The 24,768-nt window shown below is 36.1% G+C and overlaps 1 protein-coding gene across 1 annotated transcript in view; it reads right to left on the bottom strand.

Annotated features, from left to right (window-relative positions):
- DLC1 (DLC1 Rho GTPase activating protein) overlaps window positions 1-24,768 on the bottom strand; it is a 339,270-nt gene that overhangs the window by 238,434 nt on the left and 76,068 nt on the right. Inside the window, 1 exon segment of the mRNA XM_049772336.1 lies at window positions 2,224-2,257. Coding sequence (XP_049628293.1) covers window positions 2,224-2,257 — 34 coding nt within the window.

The following is a 24,768-nucleotide window of genomic DNA, read 5'->3' on the forward strand; positions in this document are numbered from 1 at the left end:
TTTGTATATAAACACTCAAAATATTTTTAATGTTCTAAATAGAACATAATCAAATTCTAGAAATACAAAAATTAGTCTATTTAGACAATCATAGACTTAAAATTTTTGAAAGAAAATTAAAAATATCATGCAACTATCATTTAGATAAAGTATTCAAAGATAAATCCTTATTTTGTAGATTAATAGACTAAAAACACATTTTCTCATACTTATCAAATTTTTTCTCAACCAATAAGCACATTCTCAAAACACACACACACACACACACACACACACACACACACACACACACCCTAAAATAAAATACATTCCAGAGTAAATTCTAGTTAAACTGGTGCTAATTGTGCAAAAGCTAAGTCTTGCAGAAATTTGTGCATATTCGCTTTAAGCATCTTAGATGGGATCTACTCGATCATATGTATAGATTTCTACTTTTCATAGATTTTTTATTGATCATCAGTGAGTGGGATTTAGCACCTCTTCTCATTTGTGCATAAGTAATATGGAAATGATATAAAGAACTTGGTAAGAGTAATAATTTCAAATTTGATACTGTTCTTGAAAAGGGAAATTTCAAAGATTATGACAAAACAGGCATTTGCAATATACTTATGCACTCTTCTTAAAATCTTTGTTCTGGTAAATGTCTTTTCAAAATATTTCAAAATGTAGATAAAGTGTTTTACTCTATCAAATAAAGTCATTTAGGTGGCAGAGAGAGAAAGTAATTTTCTGCTTCTCCATTTACTTAGATGATGAAATTACTACTACTACTCATCTGCCCCAAATACAATTTTATTTCCTAATTTTCTGCTTGGGCTATGAAATAATTTGCTTATATTCTAGAATAAAATGGCAACGTCTGTCTAGTATGTAGTTTCATTAACTTGCTTCCGATGTTAAGAATTATGGAGAAAGTCACTACCCAAGATAAAACAAGTCTTTCCAGTTAAAGACCTTACTTTTTCTCTGGAGGTTATCTTTAGAGATATTGGAGTGAGGAAACCAGACATAGCTTAAGCATGAGAGAAAATTTTAGCTCATGAAAGAACACAAGTAGTGAAAATTTGTGTTAAAAATTACCAAACAAAATATGAGATCACTGAACTAGAACATCATTAGTATGAAAATCTTTTCAAACATTTTATTGATTTGTGTATAGCCATGAGATCTTTCTTATATTAAACATAAGCTATAAATGTATATTAAAGGACACTAATAAAGAGTAGAATGACATGCTTCAGGGTCGATAGTGTATCTTTAACTGTTTAAAATTATTGTTACACAGAACATATAAAAGGACATTGAGAAAGAGTAAAACATTACTAAGAAGCCCATAACATTACCAACAAAACAAAATACTCAGAATGCCATATTTCTATTCAGTCCTTATTTATTACCCTAATACTATTAAATCACAGTGCAGAGCACCAAAGCACCCTTTAATTAGTCTTTAATACAATTTTTCCATTGCTTCACCCTTTTAATTTGATGATAAAACATTAGCTTTAAAAATACATTGATTTTATGACTATTTAATGAGCTATTTAAGAAATCTGTACAGGGCTGGAGAGGTGGCGCTAGAGGTAAGGTGTCTGCCTCGCAAGCGCTAGCCAAGGAAGGACCACAGTTCGATCCCCTGGCGTCCCATATGGTCCCCCCAAGCGAGGGGTGTTTTCTGAGCGCTTAGCCAGGAGTAACCCCTGAGCATCAAATGGGTGTGTCCCAGAAAAAAAAGAAATCTGTACATATATATTTGCAAATGATTTCCATATATCATTGCTTAACATATTAGACAACATCTAATTCTTTTCTCAAGAAAGTATGGGATTGCAACCTAAGAATAAGGCTACAAGAAGCATGCACTTTATTAGAACAAGATGTTATGTTATTAAACAATATATATTGGTTTTGGGTCACATCCAGTTATATTTAGGAGTTACTCATGATCTATGCACTCAGAAATTACTCCTGGTCATGCTTGGACAGCATGTGAGACGACAGGTATTAAACCTGGGTTGGCAACATGTAAGGCAAGTACCTTATCTGCTGTACTATCTCTCTGACTCCAATATTTTTTTCTTAAAATGTTGGTATTTTAGAAATTCAATGTTAACAATTTCCAAGATATTGATGAGAGATAGACATTTTAGTTACTTGATAAATATACAACAAATGAAGCTTATTCAAAATTAGGTAGAAAGAAAACAAATGTCAACTTACCAGCCTTTTCTTTTTCTGAAATACTGGAAATAGCCTGAAAAAGAAAAAATGGAAAGTCACAAAAGTTTGGCATTATTAGAAAGACATATCAAACAATATTTTGTGAAGAATACAATAAATACTGGGGCCCGGAGAGATAGCAAAGCAGTGTTTGCCTTGCAAGCAAGCCGATCCAGAACCAAAGGTGGTTGGTTCGAAATCCGGTGTCCCATATGGTCCCCCATGCCTGCCAGGAGCTATTTCTGAGCAGACAGCCAGGAGTAACCCCTGAGCACTGCTGGGTGTGACCCAAAAACCAAAACAAACAAACAAACAAACAATAAATACCAAAAATAAAGTAAAAATGAAGTAGAATACGAAGTAGAAAGAGGCAACAGAGTTGTCTATTTTATTTCAAAGAATTAAATGGTATATTCAAAGAAATACCATTAAGATCTATTATTAATCACCAAAGAAATGCATATAAAAATCATGATGAATTCTCATTTCATGGACCAGAGAGATAATTTAGATTTAGAAGGTATGGCACTTGCTTTGCATGTAACCCCTGTTCAAGCTCCAGCAACAGTGTAACACCTTGGGCACCACCACTGAGTGAAGAATAAGTCCTGCACACCACAGAGTATGGCTCCCTGATCCTCATGTCGCCACCACTCCCACAAGAAATAGCACCTCATATGTGTTAGAATTGCTATCAATAAAAACCCAAGCAATAATAAGTACAAGAAAGGATGTGTTGGTCAGAGTGTAAACTGGTGCAACCATTACAGAAAACAGAAAGTTTATTTCTGAAAACATTAAAAATATAATTATAGGGGCAGAGAAATAGTACAGTAGATAAGGTGCTGGTTTTGCACATGATGGACTTGGGTTCAATTCCCAGAACCCTACCCATATAGTCCCCTGAGCACCACCAGGTGTGTTGAGCCAGGATTAACAATCAAACATTGCCTGGTGTGGCTAAAAGAAAAAATATATAATATATACACAATTTCCATATGACTGAGAAGTTACATTTCTGTATGTATAGACAATGAAAAGCAAAAGTATTTTAATGTTGTGTCTGGGGTTGGTGGGGTTGAAGAGATAGTATGACAGGTAAGGTGCTTGCCTTATACATATTCCACCTCGGTTCAATTCATGGCATTCCATATGGTGTCCTGAGCATCACCAAATATTATTCCATTCACCAATATTATTGCAGAGCCAGAAGTGACCATAAGCACATTTGGGTGTTAAAAGAATTTAAGAAAAAAGAAGTTAAAAAAAAAAGGGTATGTGTGTATCTGTGCCCATGTTCACTGCAACATTATCCATAAGAGCCAAAATATGGTCACAGCCTAAATGTGCCCAAATAAGCCATGTGTTAAAGAGGTTCAAGTACCTTATAAACAATACACATTAAATACTAATCATCATAGAAAAATATGAAATTATGCAGTTTACTGCAACTTGATGTTAAGGAGTTTAGAGGGAGAAGAATATATACTGAGTAATCTTATTACAAACCAAACAGGGAATGGAAGGCACCAGTGGCCCTGGTTTGTATTACTGAGGATGCTAAAAATGGGCGATGGAGGAAATGACATAGAAACATAAGGGCTTTGGTTGAAAATTTTAAAACACCACAATAGTTAACTTCAAAAAAATGAATTTGCAGGCCCGGAGAGATAGCACAGCGGCGTTTGCCTTGCAAGCAGCCGATCCAGGACCAAAGGTGGTTGGTTCGAATCCCGGTGTCCCATATGGTCCCCTGTGCCTGCCAGGAGCTATTTCTGAGCAGACAGCCAGGACTAACCCCTGAGCACCGCTGGGTGTGACCCAAAAACCAAAAAAAAAAAAAATGAATTTGCAAGGAAATGGGACTGTGAGGACTGGGTCTTGGAACAATGGTGAACTGATGTTAAGTTTGGAGTTGAAACTTTTTTGCTTAAAACCCTATTATTAACAAAATTGTAAATTGCATTGCCTATATATGTGTATAGGCAATATATATATATATATATATATAAAGAAAGTGGAAATACATAAGACTAAAAGCACACTTTGAATTTGGGTATAATTTTTATAGTTCATTTCCTTATTGTATTTTAGGAGACAGAAAAAGTGAGTAATTTGGTTGATTTTGTAGCATTTCAAATCTCTGCCCTGTCCCATCAAGGAACAGATTTCTTCTTATATTATATAAGTGGAGATCATAGAAAGTGGAGATCATAGAAAGTGGAGATAACTCATTCACTTCACGGAGTTATTGAAAGAACTAAATGGAGTAGCCTCTCTAAGTTATATGAAAGCTGTATAAAAAGATTCTTTTACTATTTGTTATTTTGAGCACCAGGCCACTGGGTTAATTTACTGACATGAAAGGTTTAAGAGTTTAATTCCCAGCAACCCTCAATTATTGCTATAGTTATTTTAAAAACAAAGTTCAAAATGAGATGTTTTCAAAAGACTCCAGAGTCAAGCTTTATAAAGTTCTATTTGTGGATACTCTGAAACAAACCAAGAAAACCAAGAAAATTGTGTTTCTGGTTCCTATTCACACAGTTATTTAAGTACGGGTACTGTATATGAAAGTGTTAGCTAGTACTGGAAGCTTCTTGTAAATGTATCTGTTCAACCAGATTTGATGTTTTCTACCAACAAAAGATAAATCTGGGGTTGGAAGATGTAGGGCATTTGCCTTGTATGTAGCCAGCTCAGATTTAATCTCGGGCATCCCATTTGGTTTTTGAGTACTGCCAGTTTACTAAGCTATTTATTGCTAGTTGAAATGTATTGTTGATTTTGTTTGTTGGACTTATGTAGTTTCTATAATAATTTCATCTCTAATTTGGTTTATTCGTAATAGAAAGTCAGTATTAAAATTTAGAGGTGTTCAATATGTGCCAGCTCTAATACGACAGCCTGACAACGAGGAAATGGGAACAACTTGATCTAAGTGCAGGTTGTCCTACCTCACCAGCCAACGATAAGATAAAATCAGAAGAATTGTCACTCTTTGATCAGTGCAAAAACCAAGATCGATATCTACAGATGTCTGGCTGTTACACTCATGACTGGACAGTATGTATCCTCAGACTATTAAAAAAGCCCTAGTCTAGGCTTTTGTCTACGATCTGTACAAAAAATAAGATCTCTAATTCTAGAGGTCTGACTATGACAATCGCAACTGAATGGGTTACTAGAAACATACCAAAAGACTCTATCCCAGGCTCCATCCTAGGACAATGACCACAACCACCAACTACAGAAGACAAATTAAAACGACACTGAAGGAACAGAACTAGAACCACAAAGAAAGACTTCATAGTAAGCTCCATTTCTTGACCTGTGCAGACACCAACATCTCTAGATACAGAGATCACCCAGAAATCTTCCATACACCATAAAAGCACCGAGGGAGAGTAAGTGAACATGCAAGGAGTCTATAGTAAATCCCATAGTAGTTTACTTCAAGGGTGGAGAAACCCTGTATCTCTTAGGCCAAGGGAATTCCCTCTCTAATGTACCAAATATGTACTGTGTCTATGCAGGAAAAAAGAGGCACAAAATAATATTTTCTACTTATTTAGCTATTATTTATTTATTTATTTATTTATTTATTTATTTATTTATTTATTTTTGACTTCTTTGTTGTGGTGAAGATATCGAAGTAGATATCTCCAAATTTATTTTATTTCATTTAATTTTATTTTATTTTTTTCTTTTTGCGCTCTGGCATGTTTTTATTTCAGCACCAAGGCTATTATGTGGTGCTTGTCTTTATTGCGATAGTGCTCACTGGATATTTTATTTTATATTTCTTTTTTGTATTGTTGTGGTGTTTCAATTCTTTTTTTCCTTTCCTCTCTCAAACTGAGGTTGAGAGCCTCTAGAAGGACTTCGCCCATTTTCGGCTTATTTGATTTTTACCCCATTTTATTGCTTTTCTTCAAACAAAGTCATATTACTTGAACTATCTAGTTCCTCCTCTCAAATGGAGGGCGAAATAATGATGATTAACCAAACAGATGTATGATCACTAAGCAGTAAGCTAGACTCAGAGGGGACCACTTATTCTAGCAGCCCGGGGAGTGAGGGTGGGGGATATGGGATGCAAGTTGGGAATGGGGGTGGAGGGAGGACATATTTAGTGATGGGAATTCCCCTGATATAATGTTAATATATACCTAAAATATTACTGTGAAAGATATGTAAGCCAATATGGTCAAAATAAAAATTTATAGTATAAAAAAATTTAGAGGTGTTGTGGACCATGTACCATGCAGCCCAGGGCCTTGAGGGATCTATGGAGATGGGTCTTGTGCTTATGGTAAAAGTGGTGGTTGGTGAACGTATTTCTGGGACTTCTAGAAAGAAGTATAGAAGCCTGCAGGATGACAGAGGCAGCTTTCTCTGGCTCCAAGAGTCTAGCATATCTGGAGTTTTGGGCAGTTGAGAGTCTCTATCCAATTGTTAACTTCTTGCTCTCTAAGTGTAAATATCATTTTAGACCCTAGCAAAGATTTAACCATTAAGAGAATATAAAGTTGATAAAATAAATTGATACTTAATATACACATCACAACAATTGAGAAATATTCCCGATTGGATAGCTGAGAACCATTAAAAATCTAGCAACGTAATGCATTTTCCCAGAACTGTGCAAACTAATATTAAACCACTAGAGTTGGATACAAAATTATCTGCTGCAGTGGGGCATAAAACAAAATAGTAGCTATTAAGTTCTGTACAGGTAGAACACACAGTTTAATCAGCAAAATAATGACAGATGCAAATAGAATGAGAGATTAACCTAGAAGAAAGCTGCAGGAAGTTCTGAGTTTCTCCTCAGTTGGGCTAGGATGGTTCTTTTATTCTCTATTTTCTCCATCTCCACCTTCTTTAGTAGGTTGCTGGGGTTGTCTGGGACAGAAAAGCCTTCAGTTTCTGGGTTGGAATCTCGGTGGGGAAACCCACTCATCTCCCTGATATTGGTCCCCTTGAAATGGAGCTTTCTCTTTGGCTTCTACCCCATCAGTGACCTTGATAAGCTGCTGCAGATTGGGGAGCTGAGGTCTTTGCAAAAAGCACCGTTGGTAGAAGAAAGGCAGTGGACCTCAGCCTCTGAGAATGTGCTCAGAACCTTCAGCTCTCTGCCCTTTGCTGCCTGCTTCTATCCCAGCATGAGGGGGTCTCTGCCACTTACAGAACAAGGTTCATGTGCACCGTTGTTCCAGTGAAGAGCACTGCACACTCAGTCTAATTGAAGGAGGCTGGGATGATGATTATTCACCAGATTGTCAAGTAACTCACCATAATTGGGTCTTCTCTGTCCTTGGGTCCTGGTTAGAGTGTCAGTTGAAAAATAGATCTCCACTTTGTGAAATCCTCCTATGCACTGTACTTACAACTCCAGGTGCTTGAGTCTGAAGCAGGTAAGGCAGCATCAAAGAATTAATAAACCAAGCCAATCAGGAGAGAGTCATGGAGTCAGTTGGCTTCTCACCTTGTGGTGTCTCTCCCAGAGCCAAGCTTTTTGATAAATAAAAGCTCACCTGCATCATTCAACCCTCCTTCACCTCATGAATTTTGTACTTAGAGAATAAAGAAAGGGTAGCTTGGCTTGGTGCTGGGAGAAGCACCATGAGGTGAGAAGTGAACTGACTCCAGGACTCTCCTGACTGGCTTGGTTTATTAATCTCTCACAGCTACCCCTCTTCAGACCTGTCTGTTGGGGTGATTTCACAATGAGAGGAATTTATTTTACATACAGGAAAATAGATTCCACCATTAGCATGGAAGTTAGGGTTTTGACAATGTTTCTTTACTTTTGGGGGCATATTCAGTGATGGTCAGAGGTTGAGTGCTCTAGAAATTACTCCTGATAATGTTTGAGAAACCATAGGGAACTTAAACCATGTACTATATTTTTAAATCTTTCTCCTAAATTTTCACCTCTGACTAAAAATTGGAGCATTAAATAAAAAGTTACCAATGCAAAGCTTTACTATAATGTAGAGAAAGGTAAATAAGTGTTAAGTGTGTGTGAAATTTTGTATTAGCCAAATATTCCTTTGTTGATTTATCTTTTAGTTTGAGAATAATTGTCTTTTCTTTTTTATTTTTTAATCTTTAAACAGCATGATTACATCATTTCATAAAATAAGTATATAAATAAATTTGCAAATTTTCTCATCAAAAAGATAAAAATGCTGACACATGACTTTTTACTAGCTAGATTTATTTGTTGATATATCACTACATGCCTCACATTATCCTTTATGTAGAAAAGCTCTGAGCAAGTTTCCTTCTTGGTGGAATTCATAATTCACCTGAAGAAGATATAAAAATAACAAAATAATACTTTCAAACAGAAGGAGCTAGATGGCAATGATTAACAGATACGATCATTGGTATGGCATCAAAATAAGTAGGAGAAAACTAGAGAGATTGTATAGTGGGTAGGGCATTTGTCCTGCATGTGTTTAGCCTATGTTATATCACCAGAACTATATGGCCTCTTGAGCTCCACTAGGATGGGTCCTTGATTACAAAGCTTGGAGTCAGGGGCTGGAGAGATAGCATGGAGGTAAGGGCGTTTGCCTTTCATGCAGCAGGTCATTGGTTCGAATCCTGGCATCCCATATGGTCCCCCGAGCCTGCCAGGAGCAATTTCTGAACATGGAGCCAGGAGTAACCCCTGAGCACTGCCGGATGTGACCCCCCCCCAAATAAAGCTTGGAGTCAGCCTTGAGCATGCCTTGAGCATCACTGGATATGGCTCCCATCTCCCAAAAGTTAGGAGACAGGAAATCATTAGGACTACCCAAGTGGAGAGGGAATGGTTTTACTTGAACAATAAATGTTTATTTAGGAGGGCATAGGACAGGAGATTTTTCTTGCCTTTGCCTTCTTAGAAAAGTCATGGTTAAACTTAATGTCTCTCTCGCTCCTCTCTCTCTCCTCTCTTTCTTCTCTCTCTCCTCCCTCTCTCCTCCCTCTCCTCTCTCTTCTCTCTCTCTCTCTCTCTCTCTCTCTCTCTCTCTCTCTCTCTCTCTCTCTCTCTGTGAGTGTCCATACCTGACAGTCCTCAGGGCTTATTCGTGTTTTGCACTTGAAAATTACACCTGGTGTTGCTTGGGGGACCATGTGTGATGATGCAAGGGATCAAACTCAGATTGGCCATATGCAAGGCAAATGCTCTAACCATTGTAGCATCACTTTGGTCCCTCTCTTTTGTTTTGTTTTAAGCTTGCTCAGACTTATTTTTGGTTGAATTCAAGTCAGCTGCATGTACAACACAACTGCCTTACTTACTATCATATCTAGCTCCATTGTTTCTGATCTTGGAAAAAGACATTCCACGTAAACTTGTCTTGTACATAGTAGGTGCTCATTGAACATTTGCAGAATTAAAATACCAAAAGCATATTTGTATTAGTTTAAGTAATGTGCTTGATTGTTCCTTATGAGAAAGAGCCTATAAAAAGCATATTTTTAATTCATTAGGGGTTTCTGTTAATAGTTGCCATATGTTTTATTTGAACTGTATCCTCAGGAAGTGATTTAACATTTCTGACAATAAAGCAATTAAATAGGATTTTCCTGATAGCCATATGGGTTCGCTGTGACTTCATATTTTCTTCTCTTGTTTCCCCATGGAACAAAAGGAAATCTACTAATAACTTCCAAATGAGAGGGAAAAAAATCATTCAGTCTATTTGTCTGTGATACTCAAATGATAGGGTAAATACATTTTATCTGACTATATTGACCTAAAGTATCTCCATAAGCGAAGTTATTCATTCCATTTAAGGTGTTCTTATAACTCTACTTTAGAATAAAGTAATTGAAAAGCTTTTAGTAAAAGGGGGGAAGCAATTATTTCTTACAATGATATTTCTACATGCTATGTGTGGGAGCTTAGTCTGTGTGTCTGCTTCTAAATGTGAAGCATGTTTGAGTAAATGCTGACTTTGAAATGACTTATAAAAATGCAGACATGCTACTTTTTTTGGTCTGCTGCTAGGAGGCCTTCAGCTGAACACCTTTTAGGAATTTACACTAACTACACAGAAGTCATGAACATAAATGGTAATGCCACAATAAAAAAGATTTAGAATTCTTTTCAGTCTGACAAAAATGAAACTTCTATTGATCTCACTTCTTGATCATTTTAGGTGAAAATGAGATATGTTCACATTAATATGTGTTGTTTTTTTTATTAATATGCCACTGTCCCTATAGTTCTTTGGAACTGAAATTTAAAATACTACCTTTAAGAAGTTCTTTTGTGGGGCAAGAGCAAATATAGCAAGGTGCTTGCTATTACAGACATGAAATTGTGCTTCAAATAGCAGATATGTTAACTGGCCACTTTATGAAGATAATAGGTATGTCTTTCCTCAATGTCAGAAGCAATTGGTTTAGTGGTTATTTAGTTCCTAAAACTGCAATTGATTATAAGCATATCAACAAAATTAAACACCCCATAAAAAACTGAAAGCAAAGTAGAAAACATCAAAAGGATTTTCTAAAGTTATTAAAGGGAAACTTTGATTTGTTAGTATCTCATTGTCCTCTTCAGTAGCAAAGAATGCTTGCAAAACTTTCAATACTATTCAATGCTATTCTATATATACTATACTATACTATTCTATATATACTTTCAATGCTATTCTACTATTGTCTATTTCGCCCAATTCTTGTTTCATTCTGTGACTTTATTACCAAGGTTGAGAAAAGATTGCTTTAAGTTCAAATGTTTACCTGGCACTATGTCAGATGAATTCTAGTGATAAATACAATAAATGCTACTTATAATGTTACAATAACATACTAATTATAATATTGTATTGAGTAAAATTTGCTCTAATTATATTTTTTGTAAGTAGCAAAAGGAAATATTTCATAGCACATTTTCAAATTTCACAAGTATAAACAATGTCATTTCTTCTCTAATATAAGAATGACAACATAGCACATTCCAAATCTACAAAGTTGCTTTAATCCTAATTATTTAAAATAAAAAATCAAATATTAGAAAAGATAATACAACTAAAAGCATTTTAATTTATTAATATGTGTACTGAACAAAGAAATAATAAAGGAAGTATAAATTGTGAAATGAGTCCAAAGCATGCTACTTAATCAGTATATTTTAACAATAAGCAGACAGATACTTTTATAATTATGCCCTTTCCTTTTCTTTCTTTTTTTTTTTTTTTTTTTGGTTTTTGGGCCACACCCGGCGGTGCTCAGGGGTTACTCCTGGCTGTCTGCTCAGAAATAGCTCCTGGCAGGCACGGGGGACCATATGGGACACCGGGATTCGAACCAACCACCTTTGGTCCTGGATCGGCTGCTTGCAAGGCAAACACCGCTGTGCTATCTCCCTGGGCCCGCCCTTTCCTTTTCTAATTAGCTGCTGTCTTTTCTATGTTTTCTACACAGAAAGTTATCATTATGTAAGCGAGAAGACAATTTATCTAGCTTTGAGAAAAACGGAAGTGTTTTCTGAAATTTTCATCTTTTTTGTTTTTATGAGTATTAAGCATAGTTTTAAATCTTTTTCTGAATTTCCTGATAATTTATGACAAATTCATATGGCCTAGATAAAAGCAGTTACCTATTTTAAGTTTATTTATAACCTATTTTAAGGTGATGTTACATTCTTTGGTATGTCTCTTTTTTAATCACAATAACTTTGTTTTTTCATATTTGGGTCAAAATTCCACTAACAAATAGTATTTTTCCCTACACATTGTACACTGTGGAAACCTTATATAAGAAAACCATAAAGGGAGAGGCCAAGAAAGACCCAATGAGTAAGGACTGGCTGTGGAGGTCACCAGGCAGAGAGTTGATACCTTTGTCTGTGGAGGATATTCCCTGCTGTGCCCTTGATGACTCTGAGAACTTGTCTTTGTTCTGATTTCCTCAATCTCTCCTCAGAGGGGTAGGAAGGGCCCCATCCAAAAAAAAAACTGCCTCCTAGAGCTGCACATGCCGAGAGGCCAAGAAAGACCCAGTGAGTAAGGACTGGCTGTGGGAGTCACCAAGCAGAGAGCTGATACCTTTGTCTGTGGAGGATCTTCCCTGCTGTGCCCTTGATGACTATAAGAACTTGAAGGGACCTGTTGGCTCTGCTTGTGTCTCTTTTCTGATTCCCTCAAGCTTTCCTCAGAGGGCTAGGAAGCCCCCCCCCAAAAAAAAAAAAACACCTGTCACCTAGAGGCCACAGAAGAGCATGGTGGCCTCGCATTCTTTCTAAACAATGAACCCCACCACAACACGCAGAAAAAAATCACAATAAAAGTGTGACAATAGGGAAACCTCGCAGGCAAACACCATGCACAAAGAATGAAGATGATAGCCCTGATCACCCAAAAAATTCCAACCATCTGATTAATCTCTCAGATAAGGAGTTTAGAATAGAAATATGGAGGATGCTCGAAGAACTCAAAGAAAGCATAGATCAATCTAAACATACCACAAAGACAGAAACCAGAAAACTCCAAACTGAAATAACAGATCTGAAAAACATGGTAGCTCAACTGAAAAAACTCAGTGGATGGCATCTCCAGGAGGGTAAAAGCAGCTGAGGACAGAGTCAGCATGCTAGAAGATGAGATGCAGAACAAAGCAATACAGCAGAAGAAACTGAAAAAGACCCTTAAGAAAAATGACCAGGCAATGGAAAAAGTACTCAAGGAATGTGAACAGATGAAAATAGAAGTCTTTGATAAACTCAACAGAAACAACATAAGAATCACTGGAGTCCCAGAGACCCAGATAGGAGATCCCCAGGAAGAATCAAACATCAAAGGCATCATCACAGAGATAATCTCAGAGTTAAAGATTGCATGCAATCAAATCCTGCATGCCTGAAGAGTACCAGATAAAAAAGACCTGAAGAAAAACACCCCAAGACACATCCTAGTTACAATGACAAACCCCACAGATAGAGATAGAATATTAAAAGCAGCAAGATCATAAAAGGAAATTACATTCAAAGGAGCATCCTTAAGACTTACAGCAGAAATGTCACAAGAAACCCTCAAGGCCAGAAGACAGTGATGGGATATTATGACAAGACTGAATGAAATGGATGCCTCACTGAGAATACTGCACACAGCCTGAATCACATTCAGGTTTAAAGGAAGGATACATAGCTTCATGGATAAGCAACAGTTCAAAAACTTCACAGATTCAAAACCAGCCTTAAAGGAAAAACTGAAAGGTCTACTTTATGACAAGAGAGACCAACAAACACAGCAAACTTATCCACAAAAATGACATTAAATTATATGACAATCATCTCTCTCAATGTCAATGGAATAAATGCACCAATTAAGAGACACAGAGCGGCAAAATTAGTCAAAAAATGAACCCCATTTTCTGCAACCTACAAGAAACACACCTGAATAGTCAGAACAAATATAGACTCAAAATCAAAGGCTGGAGTAAAATTATCCAAGCAAACAACACCATTAAAAAAGCTGGGGTGGCCATATTAATATCTGATGACACCGACTTTATACTCAGAAAAGTTATAAGGGACAAAGATGGACACTTTGTACTAATCAAGGGACATGTGCAACAGGAAGAAATCAGACTACTAAACATATATGCACCCAATGAGAGACCAGCAAATTATCTAATACAATTATTGAAAATCTGAAAGAAGGCATCAATAATAACACAATAATTGTGGGAGACCTAAACACGGCCTTGTCAACACTTGATAGGTAAACCAGACTGAAAACCAACAAAAATACACTAGCCCTGAAAAGAGAAATGGAAGAAAGAGGACTAGTAAATATATATATAAGACACTCCATCCCCCAAAAACTGGGTATACATTTTTCTCCAATGTACATGGGTCATTCTCCAGGATAGGCCACATGCTGGCACATGGAACATACCTCCATAAAGTCAAGAGGATAGAAATTTTGCAGGCTACCTTTGCTGACCACAAGGCTCTGAAATTAGATGTGAAATACAAAGAGACACAGAAGAAAAACATTAACAATTGGAAATTAAACAGCCTGCTACTGAACAACCAGTGAGTCCGATATGAAATTAAAGAGAAAATCAAAATTTTCCTGGAAACAAATGATAATGAAGACACAAACTACCAGAATTTATGGAACACAGCTATAGAGGTAATGAGAGGAAAATTTATAGCTTTGCAAGCACACATCAGGAAGGAAGAAGGGGCATACCTTAATAACTTAATGACGCAGCTCATAAAATTAGAAAATAACCAACAAAAGGAACCAAAAATAGGGAGACAGAAGTAAATAACAAAGCTGAGAGCAGAAATCAATGAAGTGGAAACCCAAAAATCAATCCAAAAGATCAAGGAAAGCAGAAGTTGGATTTAAAAAAAAAAATAAACAAGATTTATAGACCATTGTCAAACTCACAAAGAAAGAGAGAAAGAGAAACCTGATAACCCATATTAGAAATGAAAAGGGGGAGATCATGACAGATATTGCAGAGATCAAAGGGTAATCAGAGACTACTTTGAGAAACTTTATGCTACTAAACATGAAAACCTAGAAGAAATGGATAAATTCTTGGACACTTATATCCTTCCACGGTTAAGTAAGGTGGTTATAGTATATCTAAACACCCCCATGACTATTGAGGAAATTGAAGCTGTAATAAAATGTCTGCCTAAAAAGAAAAGCACAAGCCCAGATGGATTTACTAATGAATTCTTGCAAACTTTTCAAGAGGAACTATTACCAATCCTAGCCATGCTCTTCCATAAAATTGAAAAAATGGGAACACTCCCAAACAGCTTTTATGAAGTCAACATCACCTTGATACAAAAACCAGACAGAGATGCTGCCAAAAAAGAAAATTACAGACCAATTTCCTTGATGAATGCAGATGCAAAGATCTTCAACAAAATCCTGGTAAATAGGATCCAATGCAACATCAAGAAGATCATTCACTATGCTCAAGTAGGTTTCATATCAAGAATGCAAGGATAGTTTAACATCAGTAAATATATCGACATAATACAAAACATCAACAACAAGAAAAATAAAAAACGGGGCCGGGCGGTGGCGCTAAAGGTAAGGTGCCTGCCTTGCCTGCGCTAACCTTGGACGGACCGCGGTTCGATCCCCCGGTGTCCCATATGGTCCCCCAAGCCAGGAGCAAACTTCTGAGCACATAGCCAGGAGTAACCCCTGAGCGTTACCGGGTGTGGCCCAAAAAACAAAAAAAAAAAAAAAAAAAAAAAAAAGAAAAATAAAAATCACATGATCATATTAATACACTCAGAGAAAGCATTTGATAAGGTCCAACACCCATTCTTGATCAAAACTCTCAGCAAGATGGGAATAAAAGGAACTTTCTCTATATAGTTAAGGCCATCTACCACAAACCAGTGGCAAATATTATCCTCAATGGAGAAAAACTAAAAGCCATACCTCTAAATTCAGGTACAAGAAAAAGCTGTCCACCTCACCACTCCTCTTCAACATAGTACTATAAGTCTTTGCTTTAGCGATTAGGCAAGAAAAAGATATCAAGGGAATTCAGATAGGAAAGGAAGAAGTCAAGCTCTCACTGTTTGCAGATGACATGATACTCTACTTAGAAAACTCTAAAGACTCTACCAAAAAGCTTCTAGAAACAATAGATTCATATAGCAAGGTGTCAGGCTACAAAATTAACACACAGAAATCAATGGACTTTTTATATACCAATAATGATAGAGAAGAGATGGACGTTAACAAGGCAATTCCATTCACATTAGTACCACACAAAGTCAAATATATTGGAGTCAACTTGACCAAAGACGTGAAGGACCTATACAAAGAAAACTATAAAGTCCTGCCTGCTCCGAGAAATAAGAAAGGACACACAGAAATGGAAACACATAACCTGCTCATGGATTGGCAGGATTAACATAATTAAAATGGCAATCCTCCCCCAAAGCACTATACAGATTTAATGCGATCCCTCTAAGGATAACCATGACATTCTTCAAAGAAGTAGGTCAAACACTTTTAAATTCATTTGGAACAATAAACACTTTCAAATATTTAAAGCACGGCTAGGGAAAAGAATAAGGGAGGCATTACTTTCCCCAAGTTTAAACTATTACAAAGCAATAGTTATCAAAACAGCATGGTATTGGAATAAAGGCAGCCCATCAGATCAGTACTTGAGTACCCAAAGAATGTTCCCTAATTTTTGAAAAAGGAGCAAGAAATCCTAAGTGGAGCAGGGATAACCTCTTCAACAAGTGGTATTGGCAGAAGTGGTTAGCCACTTGCAAAAAAGCGAGCATAAACCCCCAGTTAACATTATGTATGCAGGTTAAATCCAAATGGATTAAAGACCTTGATATTAGACCTGACACTATATAAGGTATATAGAACAACACATCGGTAAAACACTCCATGATATTGAGACTAAAGATATCTTCAAGGAGGAAAGTGTACTCTCCACACAAATGAAAGCAGTGATAAACAGATGGAAATACATTAAGCTGAGAAGCTTCTGCATCTCAGAAGAAATAGTGCCCAGTATACAAGAGCCACCAACCTTGTGGGAGAAACTATTCACTCAATTCCCATCAAATAAGGGGCTAATATCCAAAATATACAAGGCACTGACAGAAATTTACAAGAAAAAAACATGTAATCTCATCAAAAAATGGGGAGAAGAAATGGACAGACACTTTGAAAAAAAAAAAAAGAAATACAAATGGTCAAAAGGCACATGAAAAAATGCTCCTCATCAGTCATCATCAGGGAGAGGCAGATCAAAACAGTGATGAGATACCATCTCACACCACAGAGATTGGCACACATCACAAAGAATGAGAACACTCAGTGCTAGTGTGATGTGGAGAGAAAGAAACTCTTATCCACTGCTGGTGGGAATGGTGTCTAGTCCAAACTTTATGGAAAGCAATTTAGAGATTCATCCAAAAACTGGAAATTGAGCCTCCATTCTACCCAGCTATACCACTCCTAGGATATTCCCTAGGGACCCAAGAATACAATACAAAAAACCCTTTCTCACACCTATATTATTGCAGCACTATTCACAATAGCCAGACTCTAGAAACAACCAAGATGCCCTTCAACAGATGAATGACTAAAGAAACTGTGGTACATATACACAATGGAATATTATGCAGCCGTCAGGAGAGATGAAGTCATGAAATTTTCCTGTACATGGATGTACATGGAATCTATCGTGCTGAGTAAAATAATCCAGAGGGAGAGAGACGCAGAATAGTCTCACTCATCTATGGGTTTTAAGAAAAAAAAAAAAAGACATTTTTGCAATAATCCTCAGAGACAAAAAGAGGAGGTCCGGAAGTTCCAGCTCACTTCATGAAGCTCACCACAAAGAGTGGTGAGTGCAGTTAGAGAAATATCTACCCTGAGAACTATCATAACCATGTGAATGAATGAGGGAACTGGAAAGCCTGGCTAGAGTACAGGTAGGGGTGGGGTGGGTTGAAGGGAGATTTGGGACATTGGTGGTGGGAATGTTGCACTGGTGAAGGGCAGTGTTCTTTACATGACTGAAACCTAATCACAATCATGTTTGTAATCAAGATGTTTAAAGATATAAAAAAAGAAAAAAGATAGAAAAATTATAAGATAGGAAAAAAAGAAATCAGTGATAATATTATGTAACTTAAAGTATATTTTATAAAAAAAGAAAACCATAAAGATTTATTGAATCAGGCCTGAGAAACATTTTAATTAAAAATATCATTTAGATGAATAGATATGAATAGTCAGAGATAAACCCACAGGTGTATGAACTGTCAATTGTTAATAAAGGAACAAGAAATACACTGTGGAGCAAGGAAAGCATATTCAACAAGTGGTGTTGGGAAAACGGATCAACTAAATGAAAAAAAAATGAACAGAAAAATGAACTCGGACCTCTCCTTAATACCATGCACAATGGTCAAATCAAAATGGATTAAAGAGCTTGATATCATAGCTGAAAGTATAAGGCACATAAGGGAAAATATGGGCAGAACATTATATGACATTGAAACTATAGGCATCTTCAAGGAGGAAACACCAATGGCTAAGCAAGTGGAAACAAAGATAAATAATTGGGACTACATTAAACTGAGAAGCTTCTGCATATCAAAGCAAACAGTAACAAGGTTACAAAGACTACCCACAAATGGGAGAAACTATTGACCCAATACTAATCAAATAAGGGGTTAATATCTAAGATATATAAGGCTCTGATAGAACTTAGCAAGAAAAAAAATCCAACTCCATCCAAAAATGAGAGAAAAAATGAACAGAACTTATTCAAAGAATACAGATGGCCAAAAGGCACATTAAAAAAAAGTGTCCCACATCAGTAATCAACAGGGAACTGCAAATGAAAACAACAATGAGATAATAATGAGTGACTAATATGCATCACACAGAACAAGAACAACCAGGGCTGGCTTGGATGCAGGGAAAAAGAGACTCATTCACTACTGGTACAATGCAAATTTCACCTTTTTGGAAAGCAGTATTGTTATTCCTCAAAAAACTAGAAATTGAGCTCCATATTATCCAGCAACACCACTCATAAGTGTCCTCTGCACTCCTATGTTCATCGCATCACTATTTACAATAGCCAGAATCTGGAAACAACCCAGGTATCCAACAACAGATGAGTGACTAAAGAAACTGTGAAGCATCTACACAAAATTAAGAAAAATTAAGTCATAAAATTTTCTTATGCATGGCTAGATATGGAGATTATTATGTGAGTGAAATGAGACAGCGGATAAGGGATAAACAGAACAATCTCACTCATTTGTGGGAGATAAGAAAAATAAAAGATGGTATGATTATAATACCCTACCAGTCACAAAGATTGGTGATTGCAATAAGGGTAGTGAACAGTCGGTCCACTGTGACAATGATTGTTGGAACTAATAATTTTGGACAAGAACTGGGTGGTGCTGAAAGGGGATAAAGTGATATGCATGCTATCCCTTTATTAGCAATAGTGGAACTCACATTTTTTAAAAATAAAAGAGAGAAAGAGAGAGAGAGAGAGAGAGAGAGAGAGAGAGAGAAGAGAGAGAGAGAGGTCCAGAGGCAAGCAAAGGGAGGATGAGAGAGAATTAGAGGGAAACTGGGGACATTGGTGGTGGAAGATGTGTACTGGTGAATAGTGGTATACACTATATGACAGAAACTCAATCATAAACTATTTTTAACCACAGTGCTTAAATAAAATAATTACATATAAAAAATCTCTTGTCAGGAAAAATATTTACATTGGAATTTTAAAGGTATGTTCTCTAATACCTATAGTAAAATTGTATGTATTATAAGGAAAATTCAGAATAATATAAATCAAAATTTCCTCTATTAAATTTTAATATGTAATTTTTTTTTTTTTTTTTTTTTGGTTTTTGGGCCACACCCGGCGGTGCTCAGGGGTTAGTCCTGGCTGTCTGCTCAGAAATAGCTCTTGGCAGGCACGGGGGACCATATGGGACACCGGGATTCGAACCAACCACCTTTGGTCCTGGATCGGCTGTTTGCAAGGCAAATGCCGCTGTGCTATCTCTCCGGGCCCTTAATATGTAATTTTAAATAAAAACATTTATTATTTGGGGGCTGGAGTGATAGCACAGTGGTAGGGCATTTGCCTTGCAAGCAGCTGATCCAGGTTCAATCCCTGGTGTCCCATATGGTCCCCTGAGCCTGCAAGGTGTGATTTCTGAGCTCAGAGCCAGGAGTAACCCCTGAGTGCCACTGGGTGTGACCCAAAAGCAAAAACAAACAAAAAATTATTATTTGCCACTGGCAATTTTAACTGAAAACCATTATTTTTTTATTTCATATATTTTTTTTATCATTTTGACTTTGAAAGATAACTGTAGGACAGTTAAAATGAATGCAGAAGACAAAATATTTAGCTGACATATTTGTATGTTTGAAAGATTATTTTTCCCTACTCAAATGAAACTTTAGGACAAGAATGATGATATTTTTACCTCTTGATACCTGTATGAAATATTCATTGTTCAGCTATTGAATTTAGGTGATTTTCTTAGGTTCTATATAGATCTGATACTCTGACATATATTTAAGCCCCAAATAGTACACTAGACTAGAAACCTCAGATCTAATCTGGCAAAGCTGATCAGTTAGACACTTTAGTTTAGTTGTCATAGTTATGAAGTTTTAGATTATCCTTCAAATTTCAAATTTTATTTTTTTCACCACATTTCACTTTATTTTCACTGCACAATCATTGCATATTTTATGCCAATTTTTTGGAATATAAAGTGGGGTGTACAATCCCAAACCTTAATTACCCATATGTCTAACAATTTCAAGGACAGAAATGTAGATTAATAGCAGGTTTCAATCATTTTTTTTATAAACAAGACTTGTGTTGAAATGTCTATCAGTGAAAACAAAGTCAAACTGAAACAGATGAGTGTGAGGAACTATTACTACTTTCTTCCATTTTTTTTTTTTTTTTTGTTTTGGGGCCATACTTGCCAATGCTCTGGCTCAGGAATCATTCCTTTTTTTTTTTTTTTTTTTTTGGTTTTTGGGCCACACCCGGTAACACTCAGGGGTTACTCCTGGCTATGAGCTCAGAAGTCGCTCCTGGTTTGGGGGACCATATGGGACACCGGGGGATCGAACCGCGGTCCGTTCAAGGCTAGCGCAGGCAAGGCAGGCACCTTACCTTTAGCGCCACCGCCCGGCCCCAGGAATCATTCTTGATGGTGCTCAGAGGATGAGGAACAGAACAATGCAAGCATTTTATTGGTGTTCTTCCTTTCTGGCCCTTCACTTTCAGGAAAATTAGCAGCAAGCTCACAAGAAATGCTAAGCTAGAACCATCCAACTAAACTGCTTTCTGAATTCTAACTTAATGAAATTATGTTAGAGGACAAATATTCTTTGTTATGCTGTTTCCAATTGAGAAAATTTTGTTAAGTAAAAAATAAAATTATTATTCAACTCTAGATACTATTATGCTTTAATAAGGAAGTTAGGAGTTTTTGTACACATCCATAAAATGATAATCTATAAAATGTTAAAATTCACCATATTCTTTAAGAAATCACTTTCTTAAAACCCCTTTAAAAGACTGTTTCATGTTCAAAGACATCAACAAACACCTAATAGAAAGAATCAGAAATTTCTTTTGCTACAATTATATAGCATTTTCCTCCTTGTCAGACAAAATAAAAATAAGCAGGAAAAGAGGCTCAATCTTTATTATTTATTTCCTTTCATAATTTTTGGCAGTTAATCATTATGCTAATGTGATGGCCTATTAAGTTATGTTAATTGAGTTCCCTGCATATTCTTAGTCAAAATAGGAATTGTATACAGCATAAGAAAAAAATGTTTTGGCCTAGCAGGGTAGAAAGGTCAAGCAATAGAGAATGTGTGCAGCTTGTGAGAGGTTCTAAATTCATCCATGACACCCTGTGGTCCCCCAAACACTATTGAGAAAATCTTATTCGAGCACTTTGGATTCTGGTTGAGCACTAAGACATCAAGTAAGAACTACATTAGGAGCCAAGAACCACCAAGAATGGTCCTGGCTCCTTCTTCTCAAGAACAGCTGTGTATGGCTGGTATTTATAAAAATAATTTTAGAAGAGGTTGAAGACTGGCACTTTGATGGTGGTCGAGGTGTGGTAATTTCATATACAAAAAGCATAAACATGAATACTGTTGCAATCATGACATGTAACTCAATAACAGTAATGTCTTGAAAAGAACAATCTAAAAAATTTCCCCATAAATAACCTAGATTTTTAAATAAGGAATAATGCAAGCTAACATAATTATACATCAGATATTTTTACTATATAGAGACATAAGGTAATATGCATAAGGTAATAAGTCAAATAACATACTATTTTGTTAAATGATATTTATTTATATCTACATTATCTTAATCTCAACAATAATCCAATGATATAGGAAATAAGTATTTCTCTAGCTGATGGAATTACTTCTTTTTAGAAAAAAATTTTATCTGCTTATAAGCGTATTTTATAAATGTAAGGAAAATTGCTGCAGTGCAGTATGAGTGTAAAATAAGCCACTGGACTGGCTTATAAATTCTTGAGTGAGCCAAAGCTTTGGGACTTAGTCATTCAGGAGGTGCCACTGAGCATAACTAACAGGTCTACCATAGACTTTGATCAATAAAATTGGAAACTGTTTTTAAATTTTCTATCAGAGAGAACCTTGACCAAATATATACTTCCTTAAAAAAAATAGTTTTGTTGTCACTGTTTTCTCTCAAATGTGCTGACAAGAAGACTTGCCAGAAATACCACTAGAAAATAAACTGAGACTTTTATAGCTCATTATTTTTGAGGAACATGTAGTAGACATATATGTCTCTAGGGAAATTCTTTACTTTATCAGTAGGTCATATCTTTTGTCTACTTTTACTTTTCTTTGTTGAGCAAATGCTTAACTTTTAATCCAAATTCAAACCATGGACCTTTCTTACTAATGGGAAATGGAAGGTTGCTTTTATTTCTTTTTTTTTCAGATTACAGTATTATTTCATATCAAGTCAGACTGATTCTTTACTATACTTGTAAATACCAAAAGCATGATATTTGCGTGTGTAGCATGCATGTCTTTCTTTTCTTTGGTAGCTGTTTGGGTATCCAATGCCTTTCGGTGGTGTTGTATGAAGAATTGTTACTATAACATAACCCAAGTGATTATTTTCTTTATGTGTACACTAAATGATAACAAATGTCAAATTCCTTTAAATAACAGGTATGTATATAAGTGAATTCCACAGAAAATAAATACAACAAAGCAACTGGAGAGAGGATTGTTTATAGAGGGAAAAACAATTTTGTAATTTATGGCCATTAGTTTATAAGACAACTGGAAAACAACAAACAAGGGGGACTCAAGATTTGATCAGTCTTGGGTTTTTGCTAGTACCTTCTGTTTATAGCCCTGAAAGTCTGGAAAGGATGAAGGTAAGAGGTTAATGAGTTTTTGACTCTCATGTCAGCCTAAGTCCTTTAAGGAGTTTAGTAAATTATTTTATTTTTGGCAAGAAATGATAATTAATACATAGGGGGAAAAGGTGGGGTTTTGCTTCTCATATTTACCCCAAATTAAAGCATATAATACTAGCACATTTCAAAATACAGTATGATGTTCTAAGGCAATATTTTTATAAACACAGAAAACTCTCAAAGGCTCTAAATGCTGCTTTGCTACATAAAGGTTGATAGAGGTGGGGTAAAGGCCTGAAGCCTGGTCAGGAGGTAGAGAGATAAATGGAGGTTTCAGTGAACAGGTCTTAGTAAATAATCGGTTTATCTTGTGATGCCTAACAGCTTCTGTAAGTCTCTGGAAAATAAGAAGAAGATTTAGGAATTTACAAAACAAGAACTTTTGGCCCTGTCCAAGAATGAATTCAGGCCTGAATACGTATTGGAAAGAAGTGGAGACTACAGGAAACCTTTGTCTTAATAACCACATTTAAAAAGATTCAGTGGTTTTCAGATTTATTCCAAATTAAAGTAAGAAAATAACTACCAGTCACTCATTCATATTTAGTTTCTCATGGCAATGAGATTATTAAAAATAGTCAATAAAATGCCATATCTCATATATAAGATGGACAAAAGGCATTCAAGTACAAATGCCACTGACAAGTCAATTGAAAGAAGAGATGTCTTGAGGATGCCATCCTCATAAGGACCATCTTCTTAGAAGCTTGTATTTAGGTGCTAAGTATATTTTATCATTATCAGTTGACCTCTACTAAAGAGCTGTACTAACAAATTCTATAAAGTTATAGAAGAGCATCTGGAGGTTCACTAAAAACAGATAGTTATGGGCATTTTTTTCCAATAGGGATGACAAAAGAAATGCTGAGGCTCTCCCAGAATGTACGAGGTGAGGGGTTCTGGATGTTATCCAGGACTACCAGGCCTACACCCAGTAGTACTGAGGTGGGGGGATGAATATGCAGTGCTGAAGATAAAACTTAGGGATAATAATAATAATAATAATAGTAATAGTAATAGTAATAATGTAAGCATGTACTCTGCCACTTGGAGCTATCTTCTTGACTCATGTGCACATCTTGCCAGTAGCAACTCAAAACTACTTAGTGCTATTCACACTAAAAAGGAACCAATTTGTTAAGTCAGACAAAGTGACACTGGTCTCCAATATTGTTCTTCCACTAAATCCACCAAAAAAAGTGTTTAAATATTTGAAAAGCTAAAATTTAAGCTTCCAGGCAGTCTCATCTCAGATTAGTTACATCATCATTTCTTAAATTGATCAGAATCAGAATTGGGCCTGTTCCCAGAGTTTGGATTCACTGTCAGCAGGTTTAGGTTGTGGGCCCCAGCACTAATATAAGTTATAATAATAATATAATATGTAATATAATAATAAGTTCCCAGTTAATGCTGCCACTTTTGCTCTGAGGAGCTAAATTTAAGATCTACTGAGCTAGAACACATGGTATTTGTTCTGGCTCTAAATAGTGAATCTATGT

The sequence above is a fragment of the Suncus etruscus genome, chromosome 4 (genome assembly GCF_024139225.1).
Source record: "Suncus etruscus isolate mSunEtr1 chromosome 4, mSunEtr1.pri.cur, whole genome shotgun sequence".
Lineage (NCBI taxonomy): Eukaryota > Metazoa > Chordata > Mammalia > Eulipotyphla > Soricidae > Suncus > Suncus etruscus.